Genomic DNA, 27,529 nt, shown 5'->3' with positions numbered 1-27,529 from the left:
TGATTTGGACAGAGGGTTTTTTTTATTGGATCTTTTTAAAAAAAAAAAACAAAAAAAAAAACACAACAGCAAAACACTGACAAGGTCCATAAATACAGGCAAGTACATCTCTTGGTCAGCCCTTCGCCCTCCTGCCAACCCAGCACAGCTTCACCCCACAGGATGTTGGCACGGGGAAAGAAGGGGTGACCACCAATTACTGCATGCATAGCAGACTCCCACACGAAACAGGATTGGGGTGCACCGACAATGTCAGGCAAACAGAGAGGCTGGCCAAACGCTCCCCACCCCCGGCCACTGCTGGAAAGATGGCACTGGTTCATTCCTCAACACCAAATAAAGAAACTGCGTTTACACAGCAGACTTTTCCCCCCGTTCATTCAGGAACTTCACACTGGACTCTGCACCCATCCCGAATAGCACGAGAACATTGCCCTTGGGTCTCCTAGTGTTTAGAACTGGCTGCCGATGGCTTTTGATCGGGGGGGGGGGGGGGGATGAAGTGGAGGATTAAAAAGCATCAGATCTGATACAAATAAAAAAATCACAGCGACAGTTCCCTCCTCACCCACGAGGCTCAGTCCCCATGTTAAAGTGGCAATAAATGGAGATGAGCCACAGAGAGGGAGCATGCAATTGAGTTAGTGTTGTGTGATGAGAACATTTCACAGCAACAGCTCTACGGCCAGCACACGTTGTAAACGGGGGGAGGAGCACGACTCCTGCGTTGTTCTAAGCTTGGAATATCGGACACAGGAAAGACGAGCGCTTGGTTTTGTGTAGCAATCCCCTCACAGCTGAACACGTTGGCCCAGCGCTCTCCAGTGCTCTGTTACTCGACTGTTTCTGCCTAGAGATGCGAGTAGAGGCAGAGCCTGCTTCGAGCAGGGCGGTAACTGCACCAAGGGAACCACCTACAGAATTTGAAGCTGCACACTTGGAATCTAAAGAGATATTGACATGACGGCATCTCTCGTTATGTCTTCAGGAGACCTCCCTTCAGAGGAGCTGTAACATAGGCTCACAGCAGGGCTCTGAGAAAGTCTTTGGCATACGGTCACTCTAGAATTAGGACTTGGGTTATTTTAGTTACACAGGAGACCGAACCCTGCGATCATTACTCATGGCTTTTTCCTGGAGGAAAAGCCAAGTAAGGACTTCAACCCTGGACCTGTTTTACACTTCAGAGGTGCTGAGCCCCAATGCCCACTCAAGCCATTAGCTAGGGGAACTCTGCATCACTTGGGGCGGGGGAGGAATAGGCTGCAACACTTGCAACCCTGTTTCTTTAAGCAATGGCAAAGCCCAGGGGTTACGGGGTTATTCGCCCCTAACATGTAGAAACAGCACCAACCGACTGAATTAGCCAGTGTATCTGCCTCAGCTGGCCTAGCAGCAGTACTGACCTCCTGAAACAAAACAAACTGGGAAACTCGCCCACCTCCCTGGGAAGGAAAAGTAAGAGCAGTGCTTGGAACTTGTTCTTTACGGAGCTGTGGCAGGAACGTATCCTCCCCTTGTACAATGCCACTAACCCTTTATCAGGCTCCGTAGAACTCCCCTGCAACAGGCCCTGCTCCAGCTGTTCAAAGGGTTTGGTACCAGGCTGTTTTCTAATGTGACAAAGTTCATATTGCTTAGAGACAATGACAGCTTTTATTACTCAAATCCTCCAGATAAACCAGAAAGGCTGAAAACAAGCAGGAGCTCACAGGGTACCTGCGAGTCTTTAAAGAGGCACAATCGAAAAACGCAAAACAGTCGTCAAGAGTCTGTGTTTGTCCCAGAACAGGGTCACCTGTTTCAGGCAGCACAGCGAACCTGTCAGTTACCACAGGGGAACCAAACCCTGGACAGTGGAAATGCCAGGCAAGAACTACTGACCTGTGATTATAAAACACAAGACCTCTAGTTAAGCCTGCGCAGGCACCCTTTACAGTCTCGGTTGGTTGGTAAAGCTTTGCTTTGCTGTTTGCTTTTAAACGCTTAAGACAATACACAAAACTGCTCCAAACGTCTCACCCATCAGGGCTGCAAATGAGGCTTGGAATCTGGGAAGAGATCCTGTTCTGTTGTTACAGGAGCAGGGAAAGGAGGTTTTCTCCTGACAAATCAGCAGGACCAAGCAAAGGAAGTTAACAGCAATAGGAGGGAGAGGAAAATGTAGCTGAAAACATTTGATATAAAACAGTGTTTCAACCACACTTATTGTACTATGCAGAAAAAATGTTTCTCTGCAGTATGCAGCCAGTTTTGCAGTATTTCAAGTCCTCTTATTCGGCAGATTAAATGGCTCGTCTTAACCCCATCCCTTCACATACCAGCACTATTTTTATATTTGGAAACCCACCCAGCAATACTGGGTATTTCTATTCACATTTCAGAGTTCACCGGAAAGTACAGTGCTAATAAAGGATACAGCTCTCCGATTTCAGCAACTCAGAGGAGACTACTCTTCTCAAGTGGAGAATCGCTGTTGCTTCACTTTATTTTGAGAAAGCGGAAGGAGATGCAAGGAGACCATCAAAGCATTAACAGATCAGACTATCAGTCTGCGATGGAGAGGATGAAATGGGCTCAATCCTTGATGTTCTTCACATGATCCAACTCCCACAGAAGTCACTGGGAGAGGAGGATCCTCAGCTGTAGCCCCAGGAGCTAGTGTAGAAGAGGTAAGTGAACATGACCCGAAGTTTCAAGGTGCAGTAGGGACCTACGTTCTAGCTTCACCAAAACGCTACATACCACGCACCATCTGGTCGCATTGACCATATTGCACTTAGAGATCTGCAGTAAAAGTAAGAATCTGCAGTAGTGAAAGTCGATTACAAAGACTGCAAAAGGCAGGGGTAGATTTGTGTTGCTGCCAGTGCCGTTTTAAGTCAGGAATGGCATCAGCAAGGCACATCACAAACATTCTTAGGAAGGCCAACGTAAAGCAGAGCCCACAAGGCAGCTGACAAGAGCATCTAGAGCAGGAGTATGCGTGTATATAGATCCACTACATCCCTCTTCACGCTGCCTTCGGAATTGCTGGAGGAATGGAAGAGCACTCAGGCGAAGCAGCACCGGGGACTCGAGAAGAAAGAGCCAGCCCTTGTGCTACATAGCCACTCGAACACGATGCTCTTGGTCAAATGGGAGACCCCAAGACTTGGTGCAGACGTGAGATCTTTGCAAGAGAAGACGGGAGCCACCAGATAAGGCCAAAGGGAAAGTCTCAGGTGGATGGAAGCATTGAGTCAGGCCTCCAGAGAACTTTCTGGAAGTGGGGTTAGGAGAACGTCTTAGTGAGCTCTCACACACTGAAAAGAGACGGGGAACTCAGGAACTGAGGGCTCACTAGCTCGACATCTGAGGCAACATTACTACAAAACAGCCACCTGCCCCATAGAACCTGTACAGCTAGATACCGATGAGCTTATCTGGCTACTGTTCCCCGACATCCAGCTCCATTGGGAGCTCTCCGTTCAGACAGCAGCATGCAGCAATGCCAGTGGGTGGAAGTGTCATCTGCTGTCGCTCAGACTAGTACCCAGAGACAGGACAGAAAGTGAAGTGAAATGCTGTTGCATGCCCTGGACGAACACGTTCTGCCCATGGGGATCCTCCTCTGAAGACTGATGAGACTACCCAACGAACCTGGGAGAGTGTGAGGCCAATATGCTGGCGATCAAGTGACGCTAGCAGCGTCCCACCTGGGTATAAGGAGAAACCACATAGGGGGTCTTAAGCAGGTCTCTGATATTATCAGCCATCCTGCAGGCTCAGAAGACATCTAGCTTCTCCTTGCAGCTGACAGAATCCTGCTAAACTAAACTGAAGGGGGCTGAGACAGCACAGTTAACAGCATTGAAAGCACAGAGCAAACACACAGGGTGTGAATTACAAGGCACTGAAAGATGTTTACATTTGAAAAGCTACCACATCCCTTATTTCGCTGAGCCCATGAAAGGAAGAAGCTAAATTATGGTAAAACACTGATGCAAAATGACGGGGCAGGGGAATCTGCAAAGGAAACTTGGGGCTCCTTACAACACAACAGATATTAGGTAGTTACTAAGCAGCAGAGCTGGGAGAACAAAGTAGCTGGAGGGACTCGTCAGCCTTCAGATTCATCCTGTGGGGTTTGTTACTGTGATTTATTTAAACTACCACAGCCTCTTAAAAGAAAAGCAGAACCTCTAAAATTGGCTTTAGACATTGGAGGGGGACAGTCATTTGGAAAAACTACTAAAAAAGGCACTTAACAAAAATGGTCTTAGAAATACAATTGTTATGTTCAAACCCAATGCCTCAGCCTAGTTCAGCTGCTCCCAGTTTGATGGCCAGTTAGGTACATGCTCTGGAGCTGGGTTCACAGTGACATGGAGCACTAAGAGAAAGATGCCCAGGAAATCGACCTTTCTTCCTTTCCCGCTTTTGCAGAAGGGCGAACTGCATTCACAGCAACACAAGAGAGACAAGCTATTCCTCCCCTACGTTTTTAAAACAACATTGTGGAAAAAATGAGCTGTTCATTTTGCAGCTCCCCGGAAGCAACTGTCCACAGAAGTTTAAAAAAAAAAAAGCCCCCCACAAAAGGAATAAAGCAAAGCATTGGACAGGCAGCTCAGAGAAAATTCCAATGCCGGAGAGAACAAAAACAGGCTACCAAGTTATGCTTGGGTAACGAATGTTGAGTTGGCACAGATGGACTAGCCCCTGAATACAGAGGACATAACATACTTAAGGGTAAAGACAGCTTTAAAATCGATATAGTAAGTTTCCTCAGTTAGCTTTTTCAGAGTGCAGCGTGGGAAGATTCAGCAGGACACACTGCCCCTTCCCACCACCTGTTTAGAGAAAACTACACAGTAGTCTGTAAGCGGTGATTTTTCACCACCCTTCCAGGCAGATGTTTCAATATGAAAAGGTGAGGAACAATTACACTGTTGCTTAAAACCACTACACCCTGTACCGAAATTTTAAACTGTGCAGGCCGTCTTCGTTTGCTGCTCCCATGAGCCAGCCATCTCCCAGAACGCAAAGACAATGATCACATGCAAGTCTTCAGGCAGTGAATGCTATACAGCGGCAGAGCCAGTCTGGGCATTCAGAGGACGGATGCTGCCGTGGGCAAATGGGAATTGGACTGTTCATTCAGCATGTGGTTGAATTGCTGCCGTTAGCGGTTCCTACTCAGTTAAATGCATCTTTAGAAACAATAAGTTAAACATCATGTGTAAGCAGGAGCTGTCACAATTTCTAAGCCCCTTCCCTGCATTTATTAGGCTGCAAGCATGTGCTAACAGCAGGCTAGTGGCTGTATGTTCTGAACGAGTTCTGAACAGCATCTTCGTTCCTGATGTACTTAGAGAGATCCATAAATAAAAAGCTGATTTCCATAAACGCCAGATCAACAGTCACAGAAAGGCATCCGATGTATTTGCTGAGTAAGGCGCTGAGAGCAGGGTCCTCCCGTCTCCTTAGCAGCGGCATCCATAAAGGGTTGGGGGAGAGGTCTCTTTAGTGTTTCCAGGGCAGAGTGAGAACGGCGAAGCGCTCTCATTTCAATCGCTCAATGAGTCCCTGTGTGAGGCCAAGGTGCAAAAGCTGCGATCTGGAAAGAGTTGCTAGATGAGGGAAGAATCCCAACAGCTTCTCCCATGACAGTTCCAGGAGGGTGGGGACTACTAGCCACATCTTAAATAAGGAGCCAGTCCGTTTGTTTTCGTGGATGTTGACCACTCCTCCGTGGACGTACATGCAGCCAGCCTGGTGGAAACAGGACAAGAGGGAAGTTATTCATGTTCACACACAGATCTAAGCTCACCACATGTGGGGCTACACTTCTGAAGCTCGTGCGCTTCTCAGAAGCAGCCTGCCATCCACACCTGGAGAGAACCAAGCATTTGGACAAGCAGCAATGGGCTTATTCTGCAGCAAGGGAGATTTAGGAAAAAACTTGTCAACTATCAGGTTAGTTAAGCACTGGAGGTTGTGGGATCCCCATCACTGGAGGTTTTTAAGAACAGGTTGGACAAACACCTGTCAGAGATGGTCCTGCCTCAGTTGAGAAGATGGACTAGCTGACCTCTTGTGGGCTGCTCCAGCCCTACATTTCTATTTGATCTTTAGAACCAAGAAGTCATTCTGATTTCAAGGGACGTTATAATGTGCTGTGCTACTGATGAGCCAGCAGAGGGAGCACAACTTATACCCTATTCCAGGGATGGGATGGACACCAATGTTGCTGATCTAGAAAAACAATGTAATTTTGAGGGCCATTAGAAGAGACAGCTTGTTAGATGAGGTATGGGGGAGCCTATTCCTGCAACCATTATTCCCAGATGTCCCATTAAAGTCACTCAGATTTATGTCTAAGGGATGAATGACTAGGACAAAGGTAAAGCTTAGAGAGACAAGGTGGGTGAGGTACTATCTTTTATTGGACCAACCTCTATTGGTGAAAGCTAGAAAGGTAAAACCTGTAGAGCAAGGGTCCCCAACGTGGTGCCCGCAGGCACCATGGCGCCCACGGGGGCATCTAAATGCACCCATGTCCTGGCTGGCAGGCAAGCATCCGCCAAAATGCCACTCTAGATGATGCCGCTTGTTGGCCGCAAGCGACATCATCCAGAGGCGTCACTGCCGAAATGCCACCGAATTTCAGTGGATGCTTGACCGCTGCCATGATCCTTCATCTGGCGCCCGCCAGAGGAAAAAGGTTGGGGACCACTGCTGTATAGAACCCTACAAATACAATAACGTGTACTAATATCACCAGAAGTCCCAAGAGTGTCCCCTTAAGACTGTGTCAGTCAGGGCTTTGGAGCGGAGCCCGGAGCTGGAGTGCGGACCAGTAGGTTTCTGCCCGAAGCTGGACCAGAGCAATTCAAAAATCTGATTGCTCCAAATCCCTGGTCACAGTGAGTCATGTAAAGGATACCAAATCATCCTTATGCAATAGCTAGTTAGGAACGGCTCCTACAGCTGATGCAGGATTTCTAATTCCTGGATTGCCCAACAAGTTTGGAGGTTGCGTTCTGATGCTTGCCCACTTAATGCCGTGAATGTCCCCTCAAGACACCTGCTCACCTTCAACTCCCTGCAATCCCTCAGTGGGGCAAGCCCACAGCAGTGGGTTGGCTTTTATAGACTAGGCGACTGATGTTCAGAGACGAATCATTACTTTGGGCTAACGCAGTCTGAAGACTAGAACAGCATCGCTGCTTTCTGGAAGCACTGCATGCTGTGTGCCATGGCAGCCAGAGACCACCACACTGGGTATACAGTCAGAATGGCAGGGAATTCCTGTTCAAAAGGCAGGAACTTATCTCTGGCCTTACTCTCTCCTGTATGCTGGATTTTGTTTAAGTCCACTGAAGATGTTCCTCTTTACTGATGCCAATGGCTCCATGCCATACATTGTAAAGCTAGAATCCTGGCTGCGGACTGACTTGATTGCAATCTAGAAGTACCTACATGGGAAACACATATTTGATAGTGGGCTCTTCAGTCCAGCGGAGAAAGGCATAACATGAGCCAATAGCTGGAAGATGAAGGAAATAAAGGTATACGTTTTTAACAGTGAGGCTAACTAACTACTGGAACAAGTTACCAGGGGCAGTGGTGGATTCTCCATCACCGGCTATTTTAAAATCAAAACTGGGTATTTTTCTAAAAGCTCTGCTCTAGGAATTTTATCGGGAAAGTTCTCTGGCCTGCGTTATACAGGAAGTCAGACGAGATGATCACGATGGCCCCTTCTGGCCTTGGAATCTATATTCCAGACCCACACAAGTGTCCAAATAAGTAAGTGCATGAATTAAGCTACATCTAACAAGGCACACAGGGGTGAGAGAGACTACAGCCACTTACTGGTGTGACAGCAGCACAGTGAAAATAAACTGGTTCAGGCATGACAGCTGGGAGTTTCACCCACTGGAAAGTTTGAAGATTCAGCTTCCAGACGTCTCCCAATATCACTTCTCCGTTATATCCCCCACAGACAAACACATCTATAGAAAAGGGACAGCCACCGCACAATGCTTAGAGACCAATCTAGCATGGTGATCGGCCATGGCCAATCCATTTAAGAGTTACAGTACACACAGTAACTGATTCTCCAGAAAGAACGACCACTTTACAATCAATGTGAGCAATAAAGAGCTTCTCAGAACAATCACGAAAGAGACCAGAGGTAACAGATCACGTGGACACCTCCCCTCCCATTCACTTATCCACATACCACCTCCCAGCCCACGTGTGCCCCCAACAGCCAGACGGCAATTACAGTAGTTGCTTACGTGGTGAGGTACAAGATAGAATTGCCGCTGCCTGCGAAGTGAGGTTAGCACCCATGCTCAAGGGTTGCTGCTTTAAAAAAGTTTTAAAATCAATCTGAGACTAGGTTAATTGTGTGGTTTGATTAGGCTCCCATTTCTTTTAACATGTAAGCCTCAGTTGAAAGATTTGGAAGTCAAGGGTCACTATTTTAACTTTAATTTCCTCAGAAGTTGCATGAGTTATTACTTTCACAGCTTGCGTGGCTGCTGAACTAGGAGTGCAGAAGTGTTACGTGGACTGCTGGGGCTACAGAGAGGATCTAAACGTTGTCAGAGGCAATTCACAAGGCTGTAGGCCAACGCTCATTATGAAACAAGTACATATGGATCTCCTATGCTTGCCCTCCTCCCCCGCCAAGGCTACCTTGCAAACTCTGTACTGGAGCTAAGTAAGATTTGTAGTGAGATCACCTGGAGGGGGTGGGGAGAAAAGAGCAGAAACGTCCACCACCACAGGCCAAGAAAGCTCAATGGGTTTTCTTTGCAAGCTTATAAAATGGCCTCTTTTTTGTTACCGCATGAGCAGTTCCAGGTTCAACTCTGCTACTGTCTGTTAATCTAATCCGTACACCGCACACAGCTTTATAGGCCATCATGAAAAGGCCCCTGTGCCTGATACACCCCAAAATGATTCTATTGCTACAGGATTCCATTTCAAAGTTCTGACTCTGGCTCTTTTCTTGGGTCAGAGAGGTTAATGACAGATGGGAGGAAGGAGTCTCATTTGTAAGCGTGGATCATGTTATCGGCTATGTTATTAAGTGCTGTATATATTCAAGGCTACCGTACATGTTGCTCTATATCAAGGCTGTAATACATTCAAAGATGAATCACCACCTAAGGATAGGTCTACACTATCTGCCAGATCCAGTGGGGGTTGATTTATCGTGTCTAGTCTAGACACGATAAATTGATCCCCAAGCGCTCTCCCGTCGACTCCTGTACTCCAGGATAGGTGCAAGCAGAGTTGACAGGGAAGCGGCAGTAATCGACTCACCGCAATGAGGACGCCATGTAAGTCGATCTAAGTACGTGGACTTCAGCTACATTATTTATGTAGCCGAAGTTGTGTAACTTAGATCGACCCCCCCACCCCAAACCCAGTGTGGACCAGGCCTAAGATGGTAGTTTATATGCTGCGCTATAGCTCTGGACTCCTCAGAATCATATTCCTAATATATTAAGTATGTTATATTCCAGAAATTAAATGACCGGAAGTAGTAAGAGACACTCCTTAAGCTGCATCCAACTGGCTTCACTGAGCACAAGATGTTCACAAGAGAGTTTAGTTACTATGTGTAGCATCACCTCCTGCTGCTTGCACTTCACTGCCATTGAAAATTAAGGTTTTTGATAATCTGTAGTCTCTGGTGCTGATCCCATGACGTGCTGTGTCCTCAACCCCACAGAAGATGCTAAGTACCTTGCTGGACTGGGTGCTTTATTACACACACACACACATCTGAATGTTGCTTTTCTTTGGGTCTCCTGTAGGATCTGAGACAGCATTTCCCATATTACAGAGACCAGGCCATCTCATTTCTTACCACTGCTGGGGCAAGTTCTCTTTAAGTGTACATGAGGCATTGAAACAGATCAATTGCTCTTCTTACCATTTTTTATTTGTACACAACTGTGGCATCTTCTGGCTGCTGGGAAACCTGCAAAAAGAGCATGGTCATGAATACCAAACTGAGAAATCTAAATGCCATGGAACAGCTCAGCGCTGGGTCATACAGATATAAGCCAGTTCCTTCACTTGGGGGAGAAGAAAAAACATCAGTTTCCCCCCCTTCTTTTAAAATGCCCACCACATGGCTGCCACTTTCATGATTTCCAAATTCTCCACTTTTCAGGTTTCAGCAATAGCTACTCTCCCTCCCCCACAAGGGCCAACATGGTTAATGTGAGTCTAATCCACTTTCCAGGGGCAGAGGAGAAGATCTCACAGCCCCCCACCTCCAGCTGTGATCTCTGGATTGGTATAAAATGACAGGAGTCAGGGATCTGTAAGCTGGGATCATCCCTACTGCTAAATGGGCCAGGAGACTTTTCTGGGAAAAGCAGGGAAAACGACAAGCCAGTCTGGCTCTGGCTCCAGGGAGGGGTTGACCTTACAACTCTACCAATTTACGACAAGGTTAAAATTGCTAAAAAGACTTCAGAACGCTTCGTTCCAGCTGCTGGAGTAATGAAGTGAGTGGAGTTAGGTACAGCAGACCTGTTCGTACATGGCAGCATTACAAAAGGCTTTGAACTTCTGAGTGTCATCTGCTCCTAGGAGGCAATCTCCCCGCCATCCCATTTAGCTAAAGGAGTAAGAAGTCTGCAGTCCCAAAACGTACCTATTTTCTCATGAGGTCTCGTTGCAATTTCCTCCCAGGTGTTTGTTTCAAGATTGTATGCATGGATCTTTAGAAGGACAAACGTGACACATTAGCTCATATGGTGCTGTCAGGAAAAATTAATAGGGAGAGGCAGCTACCGGCACGAGACCCAATCTTGGTCTGGTGCTGAGCACCCTTCAGTCCCATTGCCATCAGAAAGAATTGAGGGTACGCAACACATTAGAGCATCAGGAAAAACTATCTTCAACTGCCATACGCAGTGCCAAGAATGGTTTCTCTTTGCCAGCCACTATAAATAACTTTTACCCTGGTTTTGACACAAAGAGGTGCCCACAATAAAATCTAGGCAGAAAAGCATCATCACAACACACAAGTTTGACAGTCTGAAGAAAAAAAAAAAAGTCCCACGGTTGAAGGAAAGACACACCCAGTTTGACTATATCACAGTCCTACATTTCTCTTGTTTAAGAACATAATTTCCCCTTCTCCCCACTCCCAGCAATAGTTAGTTGCATCAAGATATACTTATCTAGGAAGAAAGATACGAAGCACAAAGAACAGGGAGATGAGGACAAATCAGTTGAAATGTGACAAATATGAAGTTTTTTATCAGAGGGGTAGCCGTGTTAGTCTGGATCTGTAAAAGCAGCAGAGAATCCTTTGGCACGTTATAGACTAACAGACGTTTAGGAGCGTGAGCTTTCGTGGGTGAATACCCACTTCGTCAGACGCAGGTAGTGGAAATTTCCAGGGGCAGGTATATATATGCTAGCAAAGCAAGCTAGAGATAACGAGGTTAGTTCAATTAAGGGGGATGGGCGCACTCAGCAGCAGAGGTAGAAAACCAAGGAGGAAAACTGGTTCTGTAATTGGCAAGCCATTCACAGTCTTTGTTTAGTCCAGAGCTGATGGTGTCAAATTTGCAGATGAACTGAAGCTCAGCAGTTTCTCTTTGAAGTCTGGTCCTGAATTTTTTTGCTGCAGGATGGCCACCTTAAGGTCTGCTATAGTGTGGCGGGAGGTTGAAAGTGTTCTCCTACAGGTTTTGTATATTGCCTTCCTGATATCTGATTTGTGTCCATTTATCCTTTCCGTGACTGTCCAGTTTGGCCGATGTACATAGCAGAGAGGGCATTGCTGGCATATATTACATTGGTGGACGTGCAGGAATGAACCAGTGATGGTGTGGCTGATCTCGGTTGTTCTGTGATGGGTGTCGCTGGTGTAGATATGTGGGCAAGTGGCATTGAGGTTTGTTGCATGGATGGTTCCTGAGCTAGAGTTACTGGTACGGTTGCAGTTGCTGGTGAGAATACGTTTCAGGTTGCAGGTTGTCTGTGGCGAGGATTGGCCTGCACCCAAGACCTGTGAAAGTGTGGATCATTGTCCAGATGGTGTGTTCTGATGATGCGTTGGAGGGGTTTTCCGCTGGGGGCTTTATGTGATGGCCAGTGGAGTCCTGTTGGTTCTTTCTGGGTTTGTCTTGCAGTAGGAGGCTTCTGGGTACACGTCTGGCTCTGTTGATTCTGTTTCCTAAATTTCCTCGTGGTATTGTAGTTTTGAGAATGCTTGGTGGAGATTTTGTAGGTTTTGTCCTGTTGAGGGGTTAGTGCAGATGCGGTTGTACCTCAGTGCTTGGCTGTGGACAAGTGGACGTTGATGTGCCCGGGTATGGAAGCTAGAGGCATGAAGGTAGGGCATAGAGGTGAGAGGTTTTCGATATGGTGGTATGTGACCATCAGTTTATTGCACGTGGTGTCTAGAAAGTGGACCTCCCGTGTAGATTGGTCCAGGCTGAGGTTGATGTGGGTGTGAAGTTGTTGAAATGTGTGTGGAATTTTTCAGAGTCTCCTCCCATTGGGCAGGATAGGGAAGATGTACCGATACGCTCTTGACGCAATATTGTTTTAATATAAAAAATAAATTTTCGTAATAGTAAAACCAATTTTTTTATAATATATTATTATTTTTTTTTTTTTTTTTTTTTTTTTTTTTTTTCATTTTTTTTTTTTTTTTCATATTGAATGGATCTTTTTTCTTGCGTAGGAGAGAAGGGGCGGGGAGGGGAGGAGCGAGGAAGCGGGGGTTCCAGGCTAAGCATAAAAAGGGGCGTAGGTGGAGTCCAGGCGGGTGCCAATATGCGAGGCATCTGGTCTGGAGACCGAGACTTGTTACCAGTATCAACACCTGGATAAGAACGTCTTGTGCGGAAGTATCGAACCAACGCGCAAAAATCCGAGAACAAGCCAGCCAGCTATCTGTCCTAGTGGCGATTCATCAGGAATGAGCTGATGTAGGCTTCCTCTACGACAGCTATGTAAAGCGTCCATCTGATTGTGCTGAGCAATGCTTCTATGGTAGGAGACCCTCCTACCTCCAAGGAGGTCTGAGCGAAGACTAGTGGTGTGATACTTCGGGCGATGGGATGTGAACTCAGATCGCATGGTAGTTCCACTCAGGAAATCAGGGTCTAGTACACCGACGATACGGAGTATGTTCGCTGGTGTTGCACTCATGGTGTCTAAGTAGCTCAGACAGCAAGTCTCACACTATAAAGACAGTCCTACTAGTGATGCATGTGGCCTAAGTGCTCTGAAAGCATGATGGGTGAAACAGAAGCGTCCAGGATTTCGGGTTTGTAGGATACTTGAGGTACGTTTGATAGAGAGATAACCTGGCCTGGGGCTCTAACACGAAGGATATGCTATTGTTGGTCACTCCGGGGGCCCAAGTTGGAGCGCAGAGCTCGGCTGAGCTATAGATGGTGCAGTTGCCCTCACTGAGTATATTACCGTTCACGTAGGATCTTGAGGAATGGTGACTGGCCCTACGATATATCCTGACAAGGGCCAGCCAGAACAGCCCTATCACACGTACAGCCTAACTCCTGCTCAGCCCATACCCCACCCATCTGGTTCTATCCTTACACCTAGCCAAGAATCCACCAATGTATATATCGCCAATCACACTTATACCTAGCAAATGCCCTCTCTGCGATAGCTACATGGGAGGAGGGCCAAAATATTGAGGACAAGTAACACATACGGCACAACAAGGACTAAAAATCTGGAACTACTACATCAATACCATACCAGTGCACACTGGCAATACTCTCACACCAAAAATACTGTAGAGAACATTCATCTCTCTATATCTCTTACACTCCACGCAGACCTGGTAAGGATGCCCCATCACTTCTCCGCACGGGTCCTCCGCAACAAAAAAACTTCAGGACCAAGACTTCAAAGAGAAACTGCTGAGCTTCAGTTCATCGCAAAATTTGACACCAATCAGCTCTGGACTAAACAAACACTCGAGAGAACTGGCTTGCCTATTTTAGAATACCAGTTTCTCTCGCCTTGGTTTTCTACCCTTTGCTGCTTAGAAACAGGCCCCATCCTCCCTGATTGAACTAACCTCGTTATCTCTAGCTTGCTTGCTAGCATATATATACCTGCCGCTGGAAATTTCCACTACCTGCATCTGACGAAGTGGGTATTCACCCACGAAAGCTCATGCTCCTAAACGTCTGTTAGTCTATAACGTGCCAAAGGATTCTCAGCTGCTTTTATGAAGTTTTTTGAAAATGTAGCATCATTTAAAGTCCTCTCCCTGCCCATTAAGTGTCTTGGCATCTAAAACCTATTTCCTCCACGAAAAGAAGATGTGAAAACAAAGTATTTACCATTAGAAATTGTGCACAAGTCGGGGGAGGAGTATAGGAGACAGACAGTCAGTCAGACACACACCTGACTCCCAATATCATTCCATTCCCTTTAATGCTTCCAATCAATGCCTCCTTAGTTTGGCACATATAGTACATCTGGAAAGTTGCTCTAGCAGAACATCGTTTTCCCTTTAACCATGTCAAGAAATTGATCCTTATCAACAGAACTACAAGTTACTTTGGGAAACTGTTGCGGTTGTTGAGAATCTACCAGATGACTTCTTAATTTGGAATTCACCACAACAAATTGGTAGTAAACTCATTCCTTCACAATTCAATATTTTAATTACGCAAACATTTATACTCCTGAGGGAATTTGCCACATAGAAAAGAAAGAAAAATTCTGCAAATTTTATCTGTCAATAAATAAATGTGGAGGCTCCAACATGGCAGTGGGGAGCACAAGAGACTAGCTGCACAGAGGTGGGAGATCACCCTGCAGTTCCATGGACTCAGCAGTGAGGCTGCACCCGACCCTGACCCAGCACAAGTGCTGGGCTGTCCCAGAGGTCCATGTCCAGCATCGGGACAACCCCAGCAGCGATTTTCCTCTCTGTGGGCTGCTCCAGGTGCCCGAAACAATGCGCTTGTGCTGCTGGGGAAGGGTGTGTGACTGCTCCTGTGGCTTCCCTTTGCTTCCCCATCAGAAAGTCATTTTTCCGCAGGGAAACAAAGAAATCTGCACAGGACAGAAATTCTGCATGTGTATAGTTGCGCCAAATTTCCCCAGGAGTATATTTATAACAGGTTCTTCTCCCTTCTTCTGGTAATCCCAATTCTTATCACCTTTCCTAGTGTCAGACTAGGATGGCATGCTGGGGATGAAGAGTGTGCTGACTGCTCTGCTCTGTCTCAACCCCTCCACTGCCCAATGCCTAGGTCTTTTCATTTATTTATTTTGATCTCTTTACCTTATCCAAGGAATAAGCAGTCCAGGAAGTTCCACCTCCCAAGATATAAATCCTCTGACCATCATGTGCAATTTCATGTCTGTACCTGAGAGTGCAATGCCAGCATCACAAGAAGTTAATAACTCCCTTGCTGTCCAGAACTGAAAGCTATTGTAAACATGACTAGCTTGAGTGGCTTACGCTGATACAGCCTAGCTCTGTTGTCCTAAAGCAGTCTCCAGTGGCAGGAGTTCTACTTGGGTGCTTTCACGAGCAACCCAGGAAGCAAACCCAAACCTGAGAGAAGTAAGGTATTCTTGCAACTGTCCTGCATAAAAATAGCTTGATCATCTTCTGATCTCTGACATCACATTACAGGATCAGACAAGAGATGGGTCACATACAGCCTCCTTCCCTCCCCCACAGTTCACCAACCAGCCAGCACAGAACCCTGCAACTGTTCTAGTGTTGTGCAGTCCAGTTTTAGTATCAAGACTGAGGCGTTTGCCACTTTCTTCACTTGATCCATTCACCAGAAGTGCAAGTCTTCAGACACACACGACTATTGCTAATAAACGCGTCCATTAGCTCTTTCAATTTTTCCCACTTCAGACAAGTTACAGTGTATTCCCTAGTCAAAGCCCTCTTGAGATAATGCATTTGCCATTCGAGCCGAGAGTCGTTTTTCATATCAAGTCTATCATAATTCCTTTCAAAATACACATCTTGGACCAAACGAAAGCTCGCAGGGAATGTAAAAACGTCAACAGCTCACCTCTCCTCTGGCATGTCACAGTGCATGTTGTTTGGTTTCAGTTGTATCCATTCCCTAGTGTTAAGGTCCAATTTATGTAGATCTGTGCTATAAATGTAACCAGTTGTTCCTCCAAAAACATACAGGGATCCGTTAATGATAGCCATAGCCTGGAAGATAAGGAAAGAAAGAAGGCAGGCCTGTTAGATGTGAAGTGTTAGTTTAGTGAGTGAAGGAAGGTGAGATGTCCTGTTCTTCATGACCCACGTACACGTTACAAAACTGGCCCTTTATCACCTCCAAAAGCACATTTCCAGAAGGGATGCAGCAGAGGAGGGGAAGAGGCAGCCAGGAGCTGCTCACCAGGGCTTAATGGAGTCATTGTAGCTGTGGACAGGTAGCTACTTCCCATAAAATGGGGTTAGGAGAAAAGCAGGTGGGGAAATGAGTGCCCCTTCATGGTGAAAGAGCCACATCAAAGCCCATAAAGCCAGCAGGTCACTTGCTCAGTACTGGTCAGTCAACGCAGACCAGGGGCCAATGACATCGCTTGCATGAAGAGTCCCAACAAACAGAAGGAGAGAAGCTGGTTTAGAACAAGGCTTTTCATTTCAGAGCAGCGCTAAGGCCTTCCAGATTGGGCCCTCAGCAGCAGTTTGAGCCCTACCCGGAGGTGCTTGCATTTTAAATAGGCAACCCCTACTGCACTGGTTCTACCCTGAAGCGCACTGTAGGGAAAGGTTATCACATGCAGGCTTTATAGCAGGAGGCAGTTTGAAGGGGATTTGGAAGCAGAGGGGCGTGTGGAGGACACAGGAGTTCTGGGCCTATGGAGTAGCATGGGAGAAGGCAAAGATGAGCGATGGGGAGCGTGAGCCAGGATTCCTGACAGGGTGGTAAGAAATGGGAGCAGTGATGGAATATGAAGGGGAAGAAGGGTATCACAGATCCACAAGATTGGCGCTCCGGCCCCAACGGTCTCTAGGCAGAACCCCTTGAGTGTGCCAGACCTTTAGGGTCTCACGCTTGCTCCAGAGCTTCCCCGCCTCCTTAGACTGGACATTGCGGCCGTCAGCAGCCCTGCTGCACAGCGGGAGCTCCGTTTACTGAGTCCAGCTGAGGCAGGCTTGTACAATCATAGGGAGCAAAGCAACTCCTCCACTAACCTGGCACTGTAACACAGACGAGTTTATGTCGATGGGAACATGGCACAGGGAAGTCATTGGGCAGCACGGAGAAAAGCAAGTTCCAGCACAGTCCAATTGACCTCTCTGTCCCAGTTCAGGTGTGTGTCCCCAGAAGCCCTCAGCAGCCAAGCCTTAACCACCCCCTAGTGCCTTCTCAGTCCTTGCTCTGCAGCTGGGCAAACACTGCTTGGTTTCCTGCAGAGAGATGGGCCATCTAAGGTCATTGGTTGCTAGGTATCAACATCCTGATGACTTGATTTGCCAGTCTGTGCAGATACTCCATTGGAAGCCATTCCAACCTGTCTCTCTGAGCCTCGGCAGAGAGCAAACCACCCTTTCTACCCCCAGGTAACCCTGCAACGCATAGCACATGCCGGCTTCAGAAAAAATATTACAGAACATTCCCACTGTCACATCGAGAAACTTAAATTTGATATGAGAGGCAAAATGAACTATGTGGAAGGATTCAAAGAGGGAAAACGACAGTCTGAATAGCAAGCAAGGTGCTCAGAGCTGCTGCGTTCTGAATGCACTAAAAAAAAAAAGAGAGACAGATCAGTGCACTAGGGGCTGTTTGCACGTTTAAGTCCAACCACAATTAACCTTGTGAATCTGTACTGGGCTGACCAGCGACCAGAATGGTGATTGTTTTATCACAGACATACAATTAGCACATATCAGTGACAAGGATGAAAACCCTTTGCATGGCAAACAACACATGCAAGATGGCAGACGAGGCAGCCTTTACAATTCCAGAGTGTTTTAAATGTCCATCCATTTACAGCATTGGGCAAAGGTGCAGTCAAGAAGGAGGTCTCACAAATGATCTTAGGCAGTAACAGAGATGTGGACACTTCTCTGGCACACAGGCAGAGCTGGGGACAGTGAATACGCTTTATACATCCCTCACTTGGGGACAGTAGCTAGATGCAAGCGGAGATGACATCTGCTATGTGTGTGCATACGGGGATAGCCTGCTATAGATGAGTACAACCTATTTAACCCAAGACTTATCACGAGTGGTACAAAAGTAAGAATATTAGATGCGTTTTAGAAAGACTTTACTATCTGACATTGTGGTTTGTGAGCATTAAATCTTCTGAAGTTCCCACACCACAGAAACTGACAAAAACCAGCCACAGAAGCTCCCTTCCACTGGTCGACTTTGATGCACTAACACTGCATTGGCCAATCCACTCCCATTAAAAACTTCTTTTAAAAACTTCCAAGCATCGATTCCTATTGTTCTACCACTGACAAGCCTCTGTTACACTTTTGATCTTTGACAAAGTGTAAGGGCTGGTCAGCACTGGGAACTTACATTGGCATGGCTTTGTAGTTCAGGGGGTGGATTTTTCACACCTGAGAGACGTAACCATGCCAACCTAACCTCCGGTGTAGGTAACGAGGTCGACAAAAGAATTCTTCTGTCCACCTCACATCATCTCCTCTTGGGGAGGTGGATTCCCTATGGCAACGGGAGAACCCCTCCTGTCGTTATAGTAAGCGTCTACCCTGATGTGCTGAAATTGTGCTGCTGTAGTGTTCTAAGTGTAGACACACCCTTCCAAGGACAACAGTCTTGACCACAAGCAGAGGGGAGGGGGAAGGCACTAGACAAAGAACCACTGAACATCCAATGAACAGGTAGCTTAGCACATGCATATCTTCTAAGCGAAGTGGGGCAGAGTTGCATCCCATCCATTTGGGGCACTAGAAGGCTACTTAATAAGGGCTGCCTTTTGCACCCTGGGTTTCCCTTGGTACCTGTCCATATATTCGATTGGGTTTCTTCCCTCGGCAGCTGAGCAGTGCCCATCGCTTGTACTTCACGTTGCAGACGTGGACGTCGTTGCCATTGCTCTCCCCAAATGGGATCCCAGTGCCGCCAAATACCAACAGATTGTTCCCGTGTAACACAACTAGGAAAGAGGAGCACAGGTTTGGGTCACACCCCATGCTGGGAGAACGGAAAGGGACTGCACTATTATTGTCTCTGTTGAGAGGACGAAGAGCTAACATTTCAGGCATGTGTTGAGGGAAGGCAGAATGCTCTGCACTCAGTGCTCGTCACCTGCAGATCTTGAAGTGCGGCACAGGAGAAAGGTAAGGAGGCTTTGGTGATAGAGGCCTACAATTTTAAAGTAAGTTAGTGATTTGGGAGGTCAATTTTTGGATGCCTTAAGAGAGGGCTGATTTTCAGCAAGCGCTGGGCACCAGTCCTCAGAAAGTCAGGCCCTGTCAAGTTGTCTCAAGTTGGGCACCCAGAATCGCTCCTCATTTTAGATTTATGGCAGGCACTTTGGGAAGCAGGTGGGCGAGATGAAAGAGGGCGACAGTAATAGTGACCTGCCCACAGACACACAGTAAGTCCATGGGAGAGTCAAAACAGAGCACAGCTCTCTTGTGCTCTAATTATACCACGTTGTCTTTACACAGCTGGATCTGCACAGCACTAGGGTATTCCGCTAGAACAGATTTCACAGCTGGTAACTGAATTCCCGTACTCACGTGACATGGATGCTAGTTCTCTAGGCATGTAGCCCTCGGTGCCCATTTGATGCCATGCACCTGTCGCAAAGTTATATCGCCAAAGTTCCCTGAAGAGAGGGTAGTCTTCATTCTCTGGCCCTCCAGACTCATCGTAGTCCGGGTTATACCCTCCGAACACGTACAGGTTAGCGTTATCTGCTACACAACGATGGCCGCTCCTCGCTGGTGGGGCTCGGTGACCTGGAGCAGGAGGAAGTTATTTTTACTAAGCATAGACACAGTGGAGAAAGCAGGGTCAGTAAGGTTTGGGGAGCCAAGGAAGGAAGGAGCTAGGTTTGCACGTTTTGGGTGGATGCTGCAGTGGATGAAATTTCAGCTTCCAACTGGAACAGCTAGAGTTAAACAGCAATTTTTATTATTTTTTTATGCGCATGCACGTGCTAAGGAGTTGATATTTCCATTATGAGAAGATCCATCCCTCTGCAAAGGTCTTCTCTCAACACCTTGTCTCCAAGGGCCTGAATGTTACACCTTATCCTAGACTACCCTATTCTTCCAACCAGATCTTGCCTATTCAGATGCTCTATTATACACTGGACATCCTCCATGATCTTTCAGATCCTTTCCCGGAACTCTCTTTTTCAGGTTTCATTCCAGACACTGTCCCAAAGGTTTATATTAAAAATGCTGAGAGAGAACAGTGAACACGCCATGATTTAGTCTCACTTCTTCCTTAATTCCTACATTACCCTTTATCGTTAGCTCCTGCTGGCCTGTGTCTAAATTGCAAGCTTTCAGGCAGGCACTTGTCGCTTGCGTGTGTCTGCGATCTCACTTGTGTGTGACACGGGACTGAGTTAAACAGTAGCTAATTAAACTTCAGCACAGTAACAATCTCCTGATAGACCAACACAAAGGCCTTAATGATACTGCCCGGAGCACAGTAGTGAACCTGAGAGAGAAAACAGGCTACTTGAGGGTAGGCAATTGACAGTACCTCCCTAGATGGAAGACCTTTGCATGCCTGCTTATTCCCTAGTGCAGGCTGCCGGTCAAATCCAGGACGACCCCACATACTGAAGTTCATGCTGGTGCCAAATAAAATTTGGATCCGCATGCTCTGCGTAGGCCTCATTCCTACTACTAGGCAGTAACAACTTTGCCACCATGGAGCAGAGCTGTCATTAATGCGGGTTCAGATTCACTCTCCTGTGCTTCCTCCTTTGCCCTTGTGCACCACTCCACACTTACACAGAAGGGAACCCGAGCACAGGACAACACACGAATCCCTCTCAGATTAGGGGCTAAAATGTGGGGGAGAGGAGGGATAGCGCCAAACAGAATAAGCTCAGTGGCAGAAACATCAGCAGCAATTTTACGTCTTCCTGATAGATTAAAGATCACAGGCTAGGACCTGGGACAGCTACATTCTTACTGGAGAGCGACACTTGAAATCGTCACTGCCCACGGACAAGTGATCAGAAAATAATGCTCAGCTTCTTTTAGTTCAATACACACGGAGAATCAGGTCCAGTCTTGCAGCTATGACCAGACAGGACGCTTCCTCTTCATGACCTGGAGACACAGACAATGTGGCTAAAATAGCCAGTTGTGCTTCTCTAACTCCACTGTTTTCCTGAAATGCCCATTGGTAAGCATCACTGTCTGCTGCTTTTAAAATATGTCCAGAGCCACCCCTCTCTAGGAAAGCTAACAGCCAAAAGTCTCTCCCCCCAGAAGCCCCTCTTCCAACATCATTCTGGATAGGCAAAGGGCTGTTACCCGGGGAAAGGACTTTTAATTGCATTTCTAACTCAGTGGACCAGTTTATTCCAGCAGTCAGATGTTCTGGAGCTGAACATACAAGAATTACACCCATATAAGAGTAAAGCTGCAGCTTGCTGACAGTAGTATAGGCAGTGAAGATAGCATCACCTACAGCTCAGATTGCCTGACACTTTCCTTTATAAATGACCAACGCCAGGAGCTGATAACTTTACTTAATTTTAGCCATTCGAGTTGAAATTTCCCATGCCAGATGTTTGCCTCTGGCTTTTCTATGTGTAAGTTTCAGCTAGAACAGTTCAGCTGTTTCCAAGAAAGAGAGTAGGGGAAGTGTTTGGGCCTTAAAAAAAAAAAAAATTCTTCCAGCCATTGCTGAGAAGCTATAGCACCTCCATGCTTTTGGCACAGGGAGATGACGTTTGGTAGGAGGGTCGCCCTGGGGTCAAGCATGTGCCTTTTTCCATGCCAATGAGAATTTTCCCAAATCTGACCAAGTTAAACTGAAAAAACGTCAGTTCACACATGTGCAGAGAGTCAAGAGTTTAGCAGCTAAATTTTTTACTGAGGATGCTCCATCTATGGGCTGAACTTTCCTAGCAGCTTCTAGGAAATTTTGCAATTTTGGCCTTAAATCTCTCCATTTCCCACATGCAGAATGGGAATGCCACCATGTAATCTCACAAGAGTGTCATGAAGATAACTTCATTAGTGCTTATGAAAGACAAATATCACAGAAATGCCCAAGAGGAAATGACTAATTTTGTATTCAGTGCAGGTTTTGGATGGTGTACAGTAAATAAGACCAGGGGCCTGATACTGAATATGGAGAGTAAAGAGAAACACTGAATAACTGCTCATTTGCTGAATGAAGCAGGGGCCTGAAGGCACGTGTACCAGTCATCATGAGACCTGCACCTAGCGTGTTTCAATTCTCAGTTTTCTGCACAGGATAGATGGTCCATACAAGGTGATTTAGCAAGAGTACAAAAGTGCTCTTGTTTTGAAGTTGCAATTCACAAAATTCCCCATTTTAGAAAGTCAGATCAGCAAGCAACATACGGCTATGGACCAAGCACACCTTTAAACACCTGTGCTTACACACACCCAAACCACAAGCTCTCCTTAAGCAGCATTTGGAAAGTGCAGAATTTAGAAGAGGTTCCCATCACCCACACAGCGATCTGTGATAAGTGCCACCCACCTGCTCTGAAAGACCTCTTACGGACCTTTAGGATGGGATGAGACCGAGGGAAGCGTCTAATTAGGACCAATCGTATTTTCTTCTTAGAGCCTGTTACCACAATTACCAGCAATGAGTCAGATACATACACATAGCAATAACAGTAGCAGCAGCAAGTTAAGCATCAAGAAAAATAAAGCATTACCATTAAAGATGGTGCAAACTATCAGTTCTGAAAGGTTAACAGGTTTTATCACCCAAAAGAAGCAGATGTACTTAAACCGGTTCCCAGTCTGCCAGATTAAGATACAAATATTGTGTACAGGTGTTCTGATCAAATTCAGTAATCAGTAGTGGAGTGCTGCCACCTTGTGGCTAAAACTCATCAGCTGTTTTATGCTGTTTCTAGGACTCAAACTGCTTTTCATAGCAGTCACCACACAGCCAATGAGCAGCAAATGGGGGATAAAACCCAATGAAGTGGTGAAAAATCTTGTCACTAGCTCCATCTGTGGCACGTGTATTTTAAAGTGTGCTTTACACTGATGAGAGAGGTCCCTATGATACTATTCTGAATCATGTTTTTCAGTTATCTCCATTAATCAATCTCTTCCCTACAGGGAGAAATCACCAGAAATGGACGACAGTTATTGGAACACACAAGTTCACCAGCCCCAATTGTCTTTCCAATGTGTTCATGAATTTGGCAGCAATATGGAAATTAAATACAAGATGTAACAGTTTGTTAAAAGATCCATTTGTATCTCTACAGCAAGCCACTGGAATGGTTTGACGCAGGTATGTATTTTTAACACATCCCATGTTATAGTGCCAACAGGATTAACGTGTGACGCTCATCTAGGCCAACTGGTTAAGTTTGGTTTAGTCAACATAGGTTTAGCAACGTGATCTCAGTGCTGGGGTCAGAATGGCTCAAAGAAAAAGTGGGTTTGGTCCACGCTTATCATCAGAAGATACTAGCCAAGTCAAATAAACATCAAGCCAAATTCATTCAAATTCTGTTGATACGGACATGGCTCCCATTTTAACCATCTGTCAGATCTCTTTCAGGTATTGAGACCCAAACTTGAGTAAAATAGAACAAATGTGACCAACTTCCCTTTTCAATTCCCCCTCACTATTAATATTTTAGTCTGCATTGCCGACACCCTTCTGGAAATGCAAAGAAAGCATTTAAAACATTTAAAGTAACTGAAACGCTTTGCAAGCTGAGTAACACACACCAACATGTGGTGAATAAAGTAAGAGCTTTGCATGAGACAGTGGTAAGTTCAAGATTGCATACAGGATGCATTTTGGCCATTACCACCATGAAAAACAATTCCCTACCAGGACTAGCCTCCTCTACAATACTGCTGTCCTTGTTCAATATAAGGTTATTAGCCAATGAAGAAACTATACCAAATGTTAGTGCCCAAACAAGAGTCACCCGATACATGTGTGAAGTCAGTAACCAAAAGACTATTGGCCTCAAATCTACATTAATTTATTTAATTAAGATTATCTGATGCTTTGAAGGTGATCTGCAAAGGAACAAACTGAAACATGGATGCTTTCTGGTTTCCTTATAATGAACACAGTCTAACAGGAGTTTTTTGATTCATTTGTTTAATGTCAGAAGCATCTTCTCTTCCTTGTTCACTTTTTTGCTGGAAGTTTCTTTAGAGGACAAAGAACTGGAAGGGGAGTTCTCAGCCCTCAGCTGGAAGGTTCAGGGCATGGAATCTTTTCAAGAACAAAAAACTGTCAACTGATTGTCAGGCATTGAATTAAATTGATTTTAGAGCTTGAATAAATATCATTTCCCTGGTATTTTTGATATCATAATCCTACCATCTCTCCATTTGTCCATAGAGTCTTCCAGGGAAAAGAAGAAGATAAACCACCTGCATTTGTATGTAAAAGACAAGCAGAAAAGAATTTTTTTAAATATCTCAAACTTTGAAATATCATAAAGCAATCACAAAAAAAAGCAAACATTCTTTGCAGGTCACCTTTAAAGTTAGTAAGATAAAACCCATAATAAAGCTCCAGATTAACTACAGATCAACCAGGAAGTCAAGGGAGTGCTTAGATACAAATAGATTGGAGTCCAAATTCCATTCTTGGTTAGGCATACGCAGAGCCCAATGGAGTTAATGGGAATTCTGCATAAATAAGCAACAGCAGGATTGGATCCACACATCTGTATGAGTCATTCCAAGATCTCACTCTCACAAAGAGATTAAAAACAGAGAGTGATTTATTTGCCAAGATAAACAGAAAAGAAAAAAAAAAAAAAAAAAAAGACATCGGAAGCCAGCATTACCATCCAAATAGGTTCCTGCCAGTTCAGAACCGACAGTTCAATGTCAGACTATACAGCTACTCATTAAACTTTTCATTGGCATCTTTAAAACACCCTGACACCTATCCGCGGTACACACTGCTAATCTGGGTACCAATGCATTCCCATTCCTATTATCCCTCACCATTGTGGGCAGAATCCACCTGTCTGCTTTGTCTTTTGAAGGAGTTAGAAAGCCCTTTAGGACAGAGCACTGCCTTTTACTACACTAATGGAGTCCACCACAATGGGGATCTCAATTCAGACTGGTTCCTCTGGGTACTCTAGTAATAGAACTACCACCCTATCAGCTGACAACAATTGAATCTTAGACTAGAGCCACTTCACCACTATCTCCTTTGCTCCTTTTAGCAAATCCTCTTAGAGCAGTAGTCTGGAAGCTAAAGTACAGGATTTCCACTCTATGCAAACAGGTAGTGCTTGGGGAACCCAGAGCTCGTCTTACTTTGCTTAGAGGTATGCTTCAAGTATATGAGAAGCCAAAGGCTTCGGAGGGAAGAATGCTCCCCGCCTGGGCTCCTTAGGCAACCAATCCTTCATACTGTACTACCCCTTTCTACTCTCAGAAGTCTGGGAAAAGATGGTATGATATTACAGTACAATGGGTTATAAACTGATTCATACCCCTCTGATAAAACACCATTTCTGCTAACCTTAGATCAATTCGCACCTGAATATGAGAACTCCAGTACAAGACATTGGATATAAAGTTTCTGATTTTCACCCAGTCACCTGCATTATGCAAGGAGTATATGAAGCATATTGCTAGTTTCAATGCAATGAATATCAGAATAGGAAGTGATTGAAAAGTTATGCACTTGGGGCGGGGAGTCATTTACACAAAATGGCTTCAATGTACAAAGTTCTACACAGCAGAGCAGATTGTCAGTTCTGCTTTCCCAGTTTATGGCTCCAAAGCTAATTTGGTTGACATAAAACCAAGCATGGCAGCAGGAACTTTCAGGGGAGAAGATTCCAGGCAAACAGCTTGATACTGAAACACTGCCACATGGCCATGCCTCAAAAGGGTTCTAAGATAGGACTAATCAAGTCACTTTTCCATGACGTGACTGCAATCTAAAGTCAACTGGATTTTTTCCTACCCATATTTCAACCGCTCGTTATAATTTCTTTCATATATAATTGAACTGCAAGGCACAAAGAAAGCAACTCAGCCACTGAATACAGGCAACAAAAATGTATGGTAAGAGGGTCTTCACTAAACTTGTCTTGCTGCTCTGCCTGGACGCAGGAATTTGCCTTCCATTTTATCATCTTTTTTATCTAAGGAAAAGAAACGTTGGCATCCTGCCACGGGCCAGACTTATACAATAAAGTAGTAATTGCCACATAAGCTAACAATCTCCCCCCAGTTTAGGATTTAGGAAGAGGTACTATATGGTGTTTGCCTAATATTGCTTAACTCTTCCATTAGGATTTTTATTTTCAAAAGAGAGGCCACTTTAATCTAGTTTCTGAGACCACGTGCCTCAGTGTCCCTTTATCAGGGCTGAGTTGTTAAAGCAGAGCTTAACTGAAACACAACAATAATTAATCAACTCATCAAATTAAACTTTGCCTAGTGAGTGAAAGGGGCCTAAACCATCAATTTCCACAGAATTTAAGTTTTGTTGTTCTGAAACTGAATTACTAAGCCTAGTGCCTGGGTAGTTATCACAGAGGGAACTGATGCAGTGCTTTCTTCCTAAATCTGTGGAGAGACAACTCCAGATTGCTACTGTGCTTTAGCTGTCCCAAGAAGCAGCAGGAAGCAGACAAGAACCTGGTCAGTTTCACAGCTGCTATTCAGAACCCCATGGACAGAAATGAAACTGATGTGATTCTTATCAGTTTCATCACTCTGTTGGGAAGAGCTGAGGTGCAAGTGGCTGGAGCTATCTGCAGGGGAAGAAGATACACCCCCTTCTCCCCAAAGAGGCATGATGTTGCCAACCCCACACCTAGGATGGGAGGCTTGTGATGTGGGAAAAGAATAAAGCTCTTTCTGGCAAGCTCTGTCCAATCTAGAAGTGTTGGCTGGGGATGCAGAAGTCACAACTAGCTGCAGCCAGATACAGAAGATGGAGACCCTGAGCAGGGTCCAGGGAACAGCACCTTGATAGGAGTCTCTACACACACAGTCTTCCCAGCAGCCAGAGGGATGAGCTTCTCAGCAGGTTACTACCCAAGCTTCACAGATGGACACTCTACTTGCATCTTACTGCCCTGTAGCTATCAGGTGTCTGGGCAATTTACCAGCCCTGTAAACAGAGAATGAAAAATACTCCCAATCAGGAGTCCTGTGGATTAGAAATTAGTCAACAAGCGAACTTTAATCCCAGAATAGGAATAAAATATAGGCCTAAGAGCGATACAAAGGCAGCCATATTATTGCTTTAAATTATTAGGTTTTATTGGAACATGAGTAGCACAGACACACAAACGGAACTTCCACAGGTGTCCAATT

General features: G+C 45.6%; 1 protein-coding gene across 1 annotated transcript; it reads right to left on the bottom strand.

The window, feature by feature from the left end:
* On the bottom strand, positions 1-27,320 carry KLHDC10 (kelch domain containing 10). Its single transcript, XM_032780928.2, has 11 exons — positions 27,178-27,320; positions 24,549-24,601; positions 22,716-22,805; positions 19,748-19,969; positions 19,004-19,158; positions 16,071-16,219; positions 15,317-15,401; positions 10,676-10,742; positions 9,944-9,991; positions 7,864-8,003; positions 1-5,757 (listed from the first exon to the last, which is right to left on the bottom strand). The coding sequence occupies exons 2-11, from the start codon at positions 24,565-24,567 to the stop codon at positions 5,548-5,550; spliced, it is 1,185 nt and encodes a 394-aa protein (XP_032636819.1). The 5' UTR covers positions 24,568-24,601; positions 27,178-27,320; the 3' UTR covers positions 1-5,547.
* Positions 27,321-27,529: the final 209 nt, after the last annotated feature.

Source organism: Chelonoidis abingdonii, chromosome 1 (assembly GCF_003597395.2).
Source record: "Chelonoidis abingdonii isolate Lonesome George chromosome 1, CheloAbing_2.0, whole genome shotgun sequence".
Taxonomy (NCBI): Eukaryota; Metazoa; Chordata; order Testudines; family Testudinidae; genus Chelonoidis; species Chelonoidis abingdonii.
Note: the sequence above shows the minus strand (reverse complement) of the source record. Positions and strands in the feature narration are given on the sequence as shown.

Bases quoted from the DNA above. Each gene is read 5' to 3' on its own strand.
- KLHDC10 (XM_032780928.2), bottom strand. The intron at 10,743-15,316 runs GTAAAGAGATCA...GTCCTTCTAAAG, and splicing joins CTGCTTATTCCTTGGATAAG to ATCCATGCATACAATCTTGA. The intron at 8,004-9,943 runs GTAAGAAGAGCA...CCTTTTCTATAG, and splicing joins TTGTGTACAAATAAAAAATG to ATGTGTTTGTCTGTGGGGGA.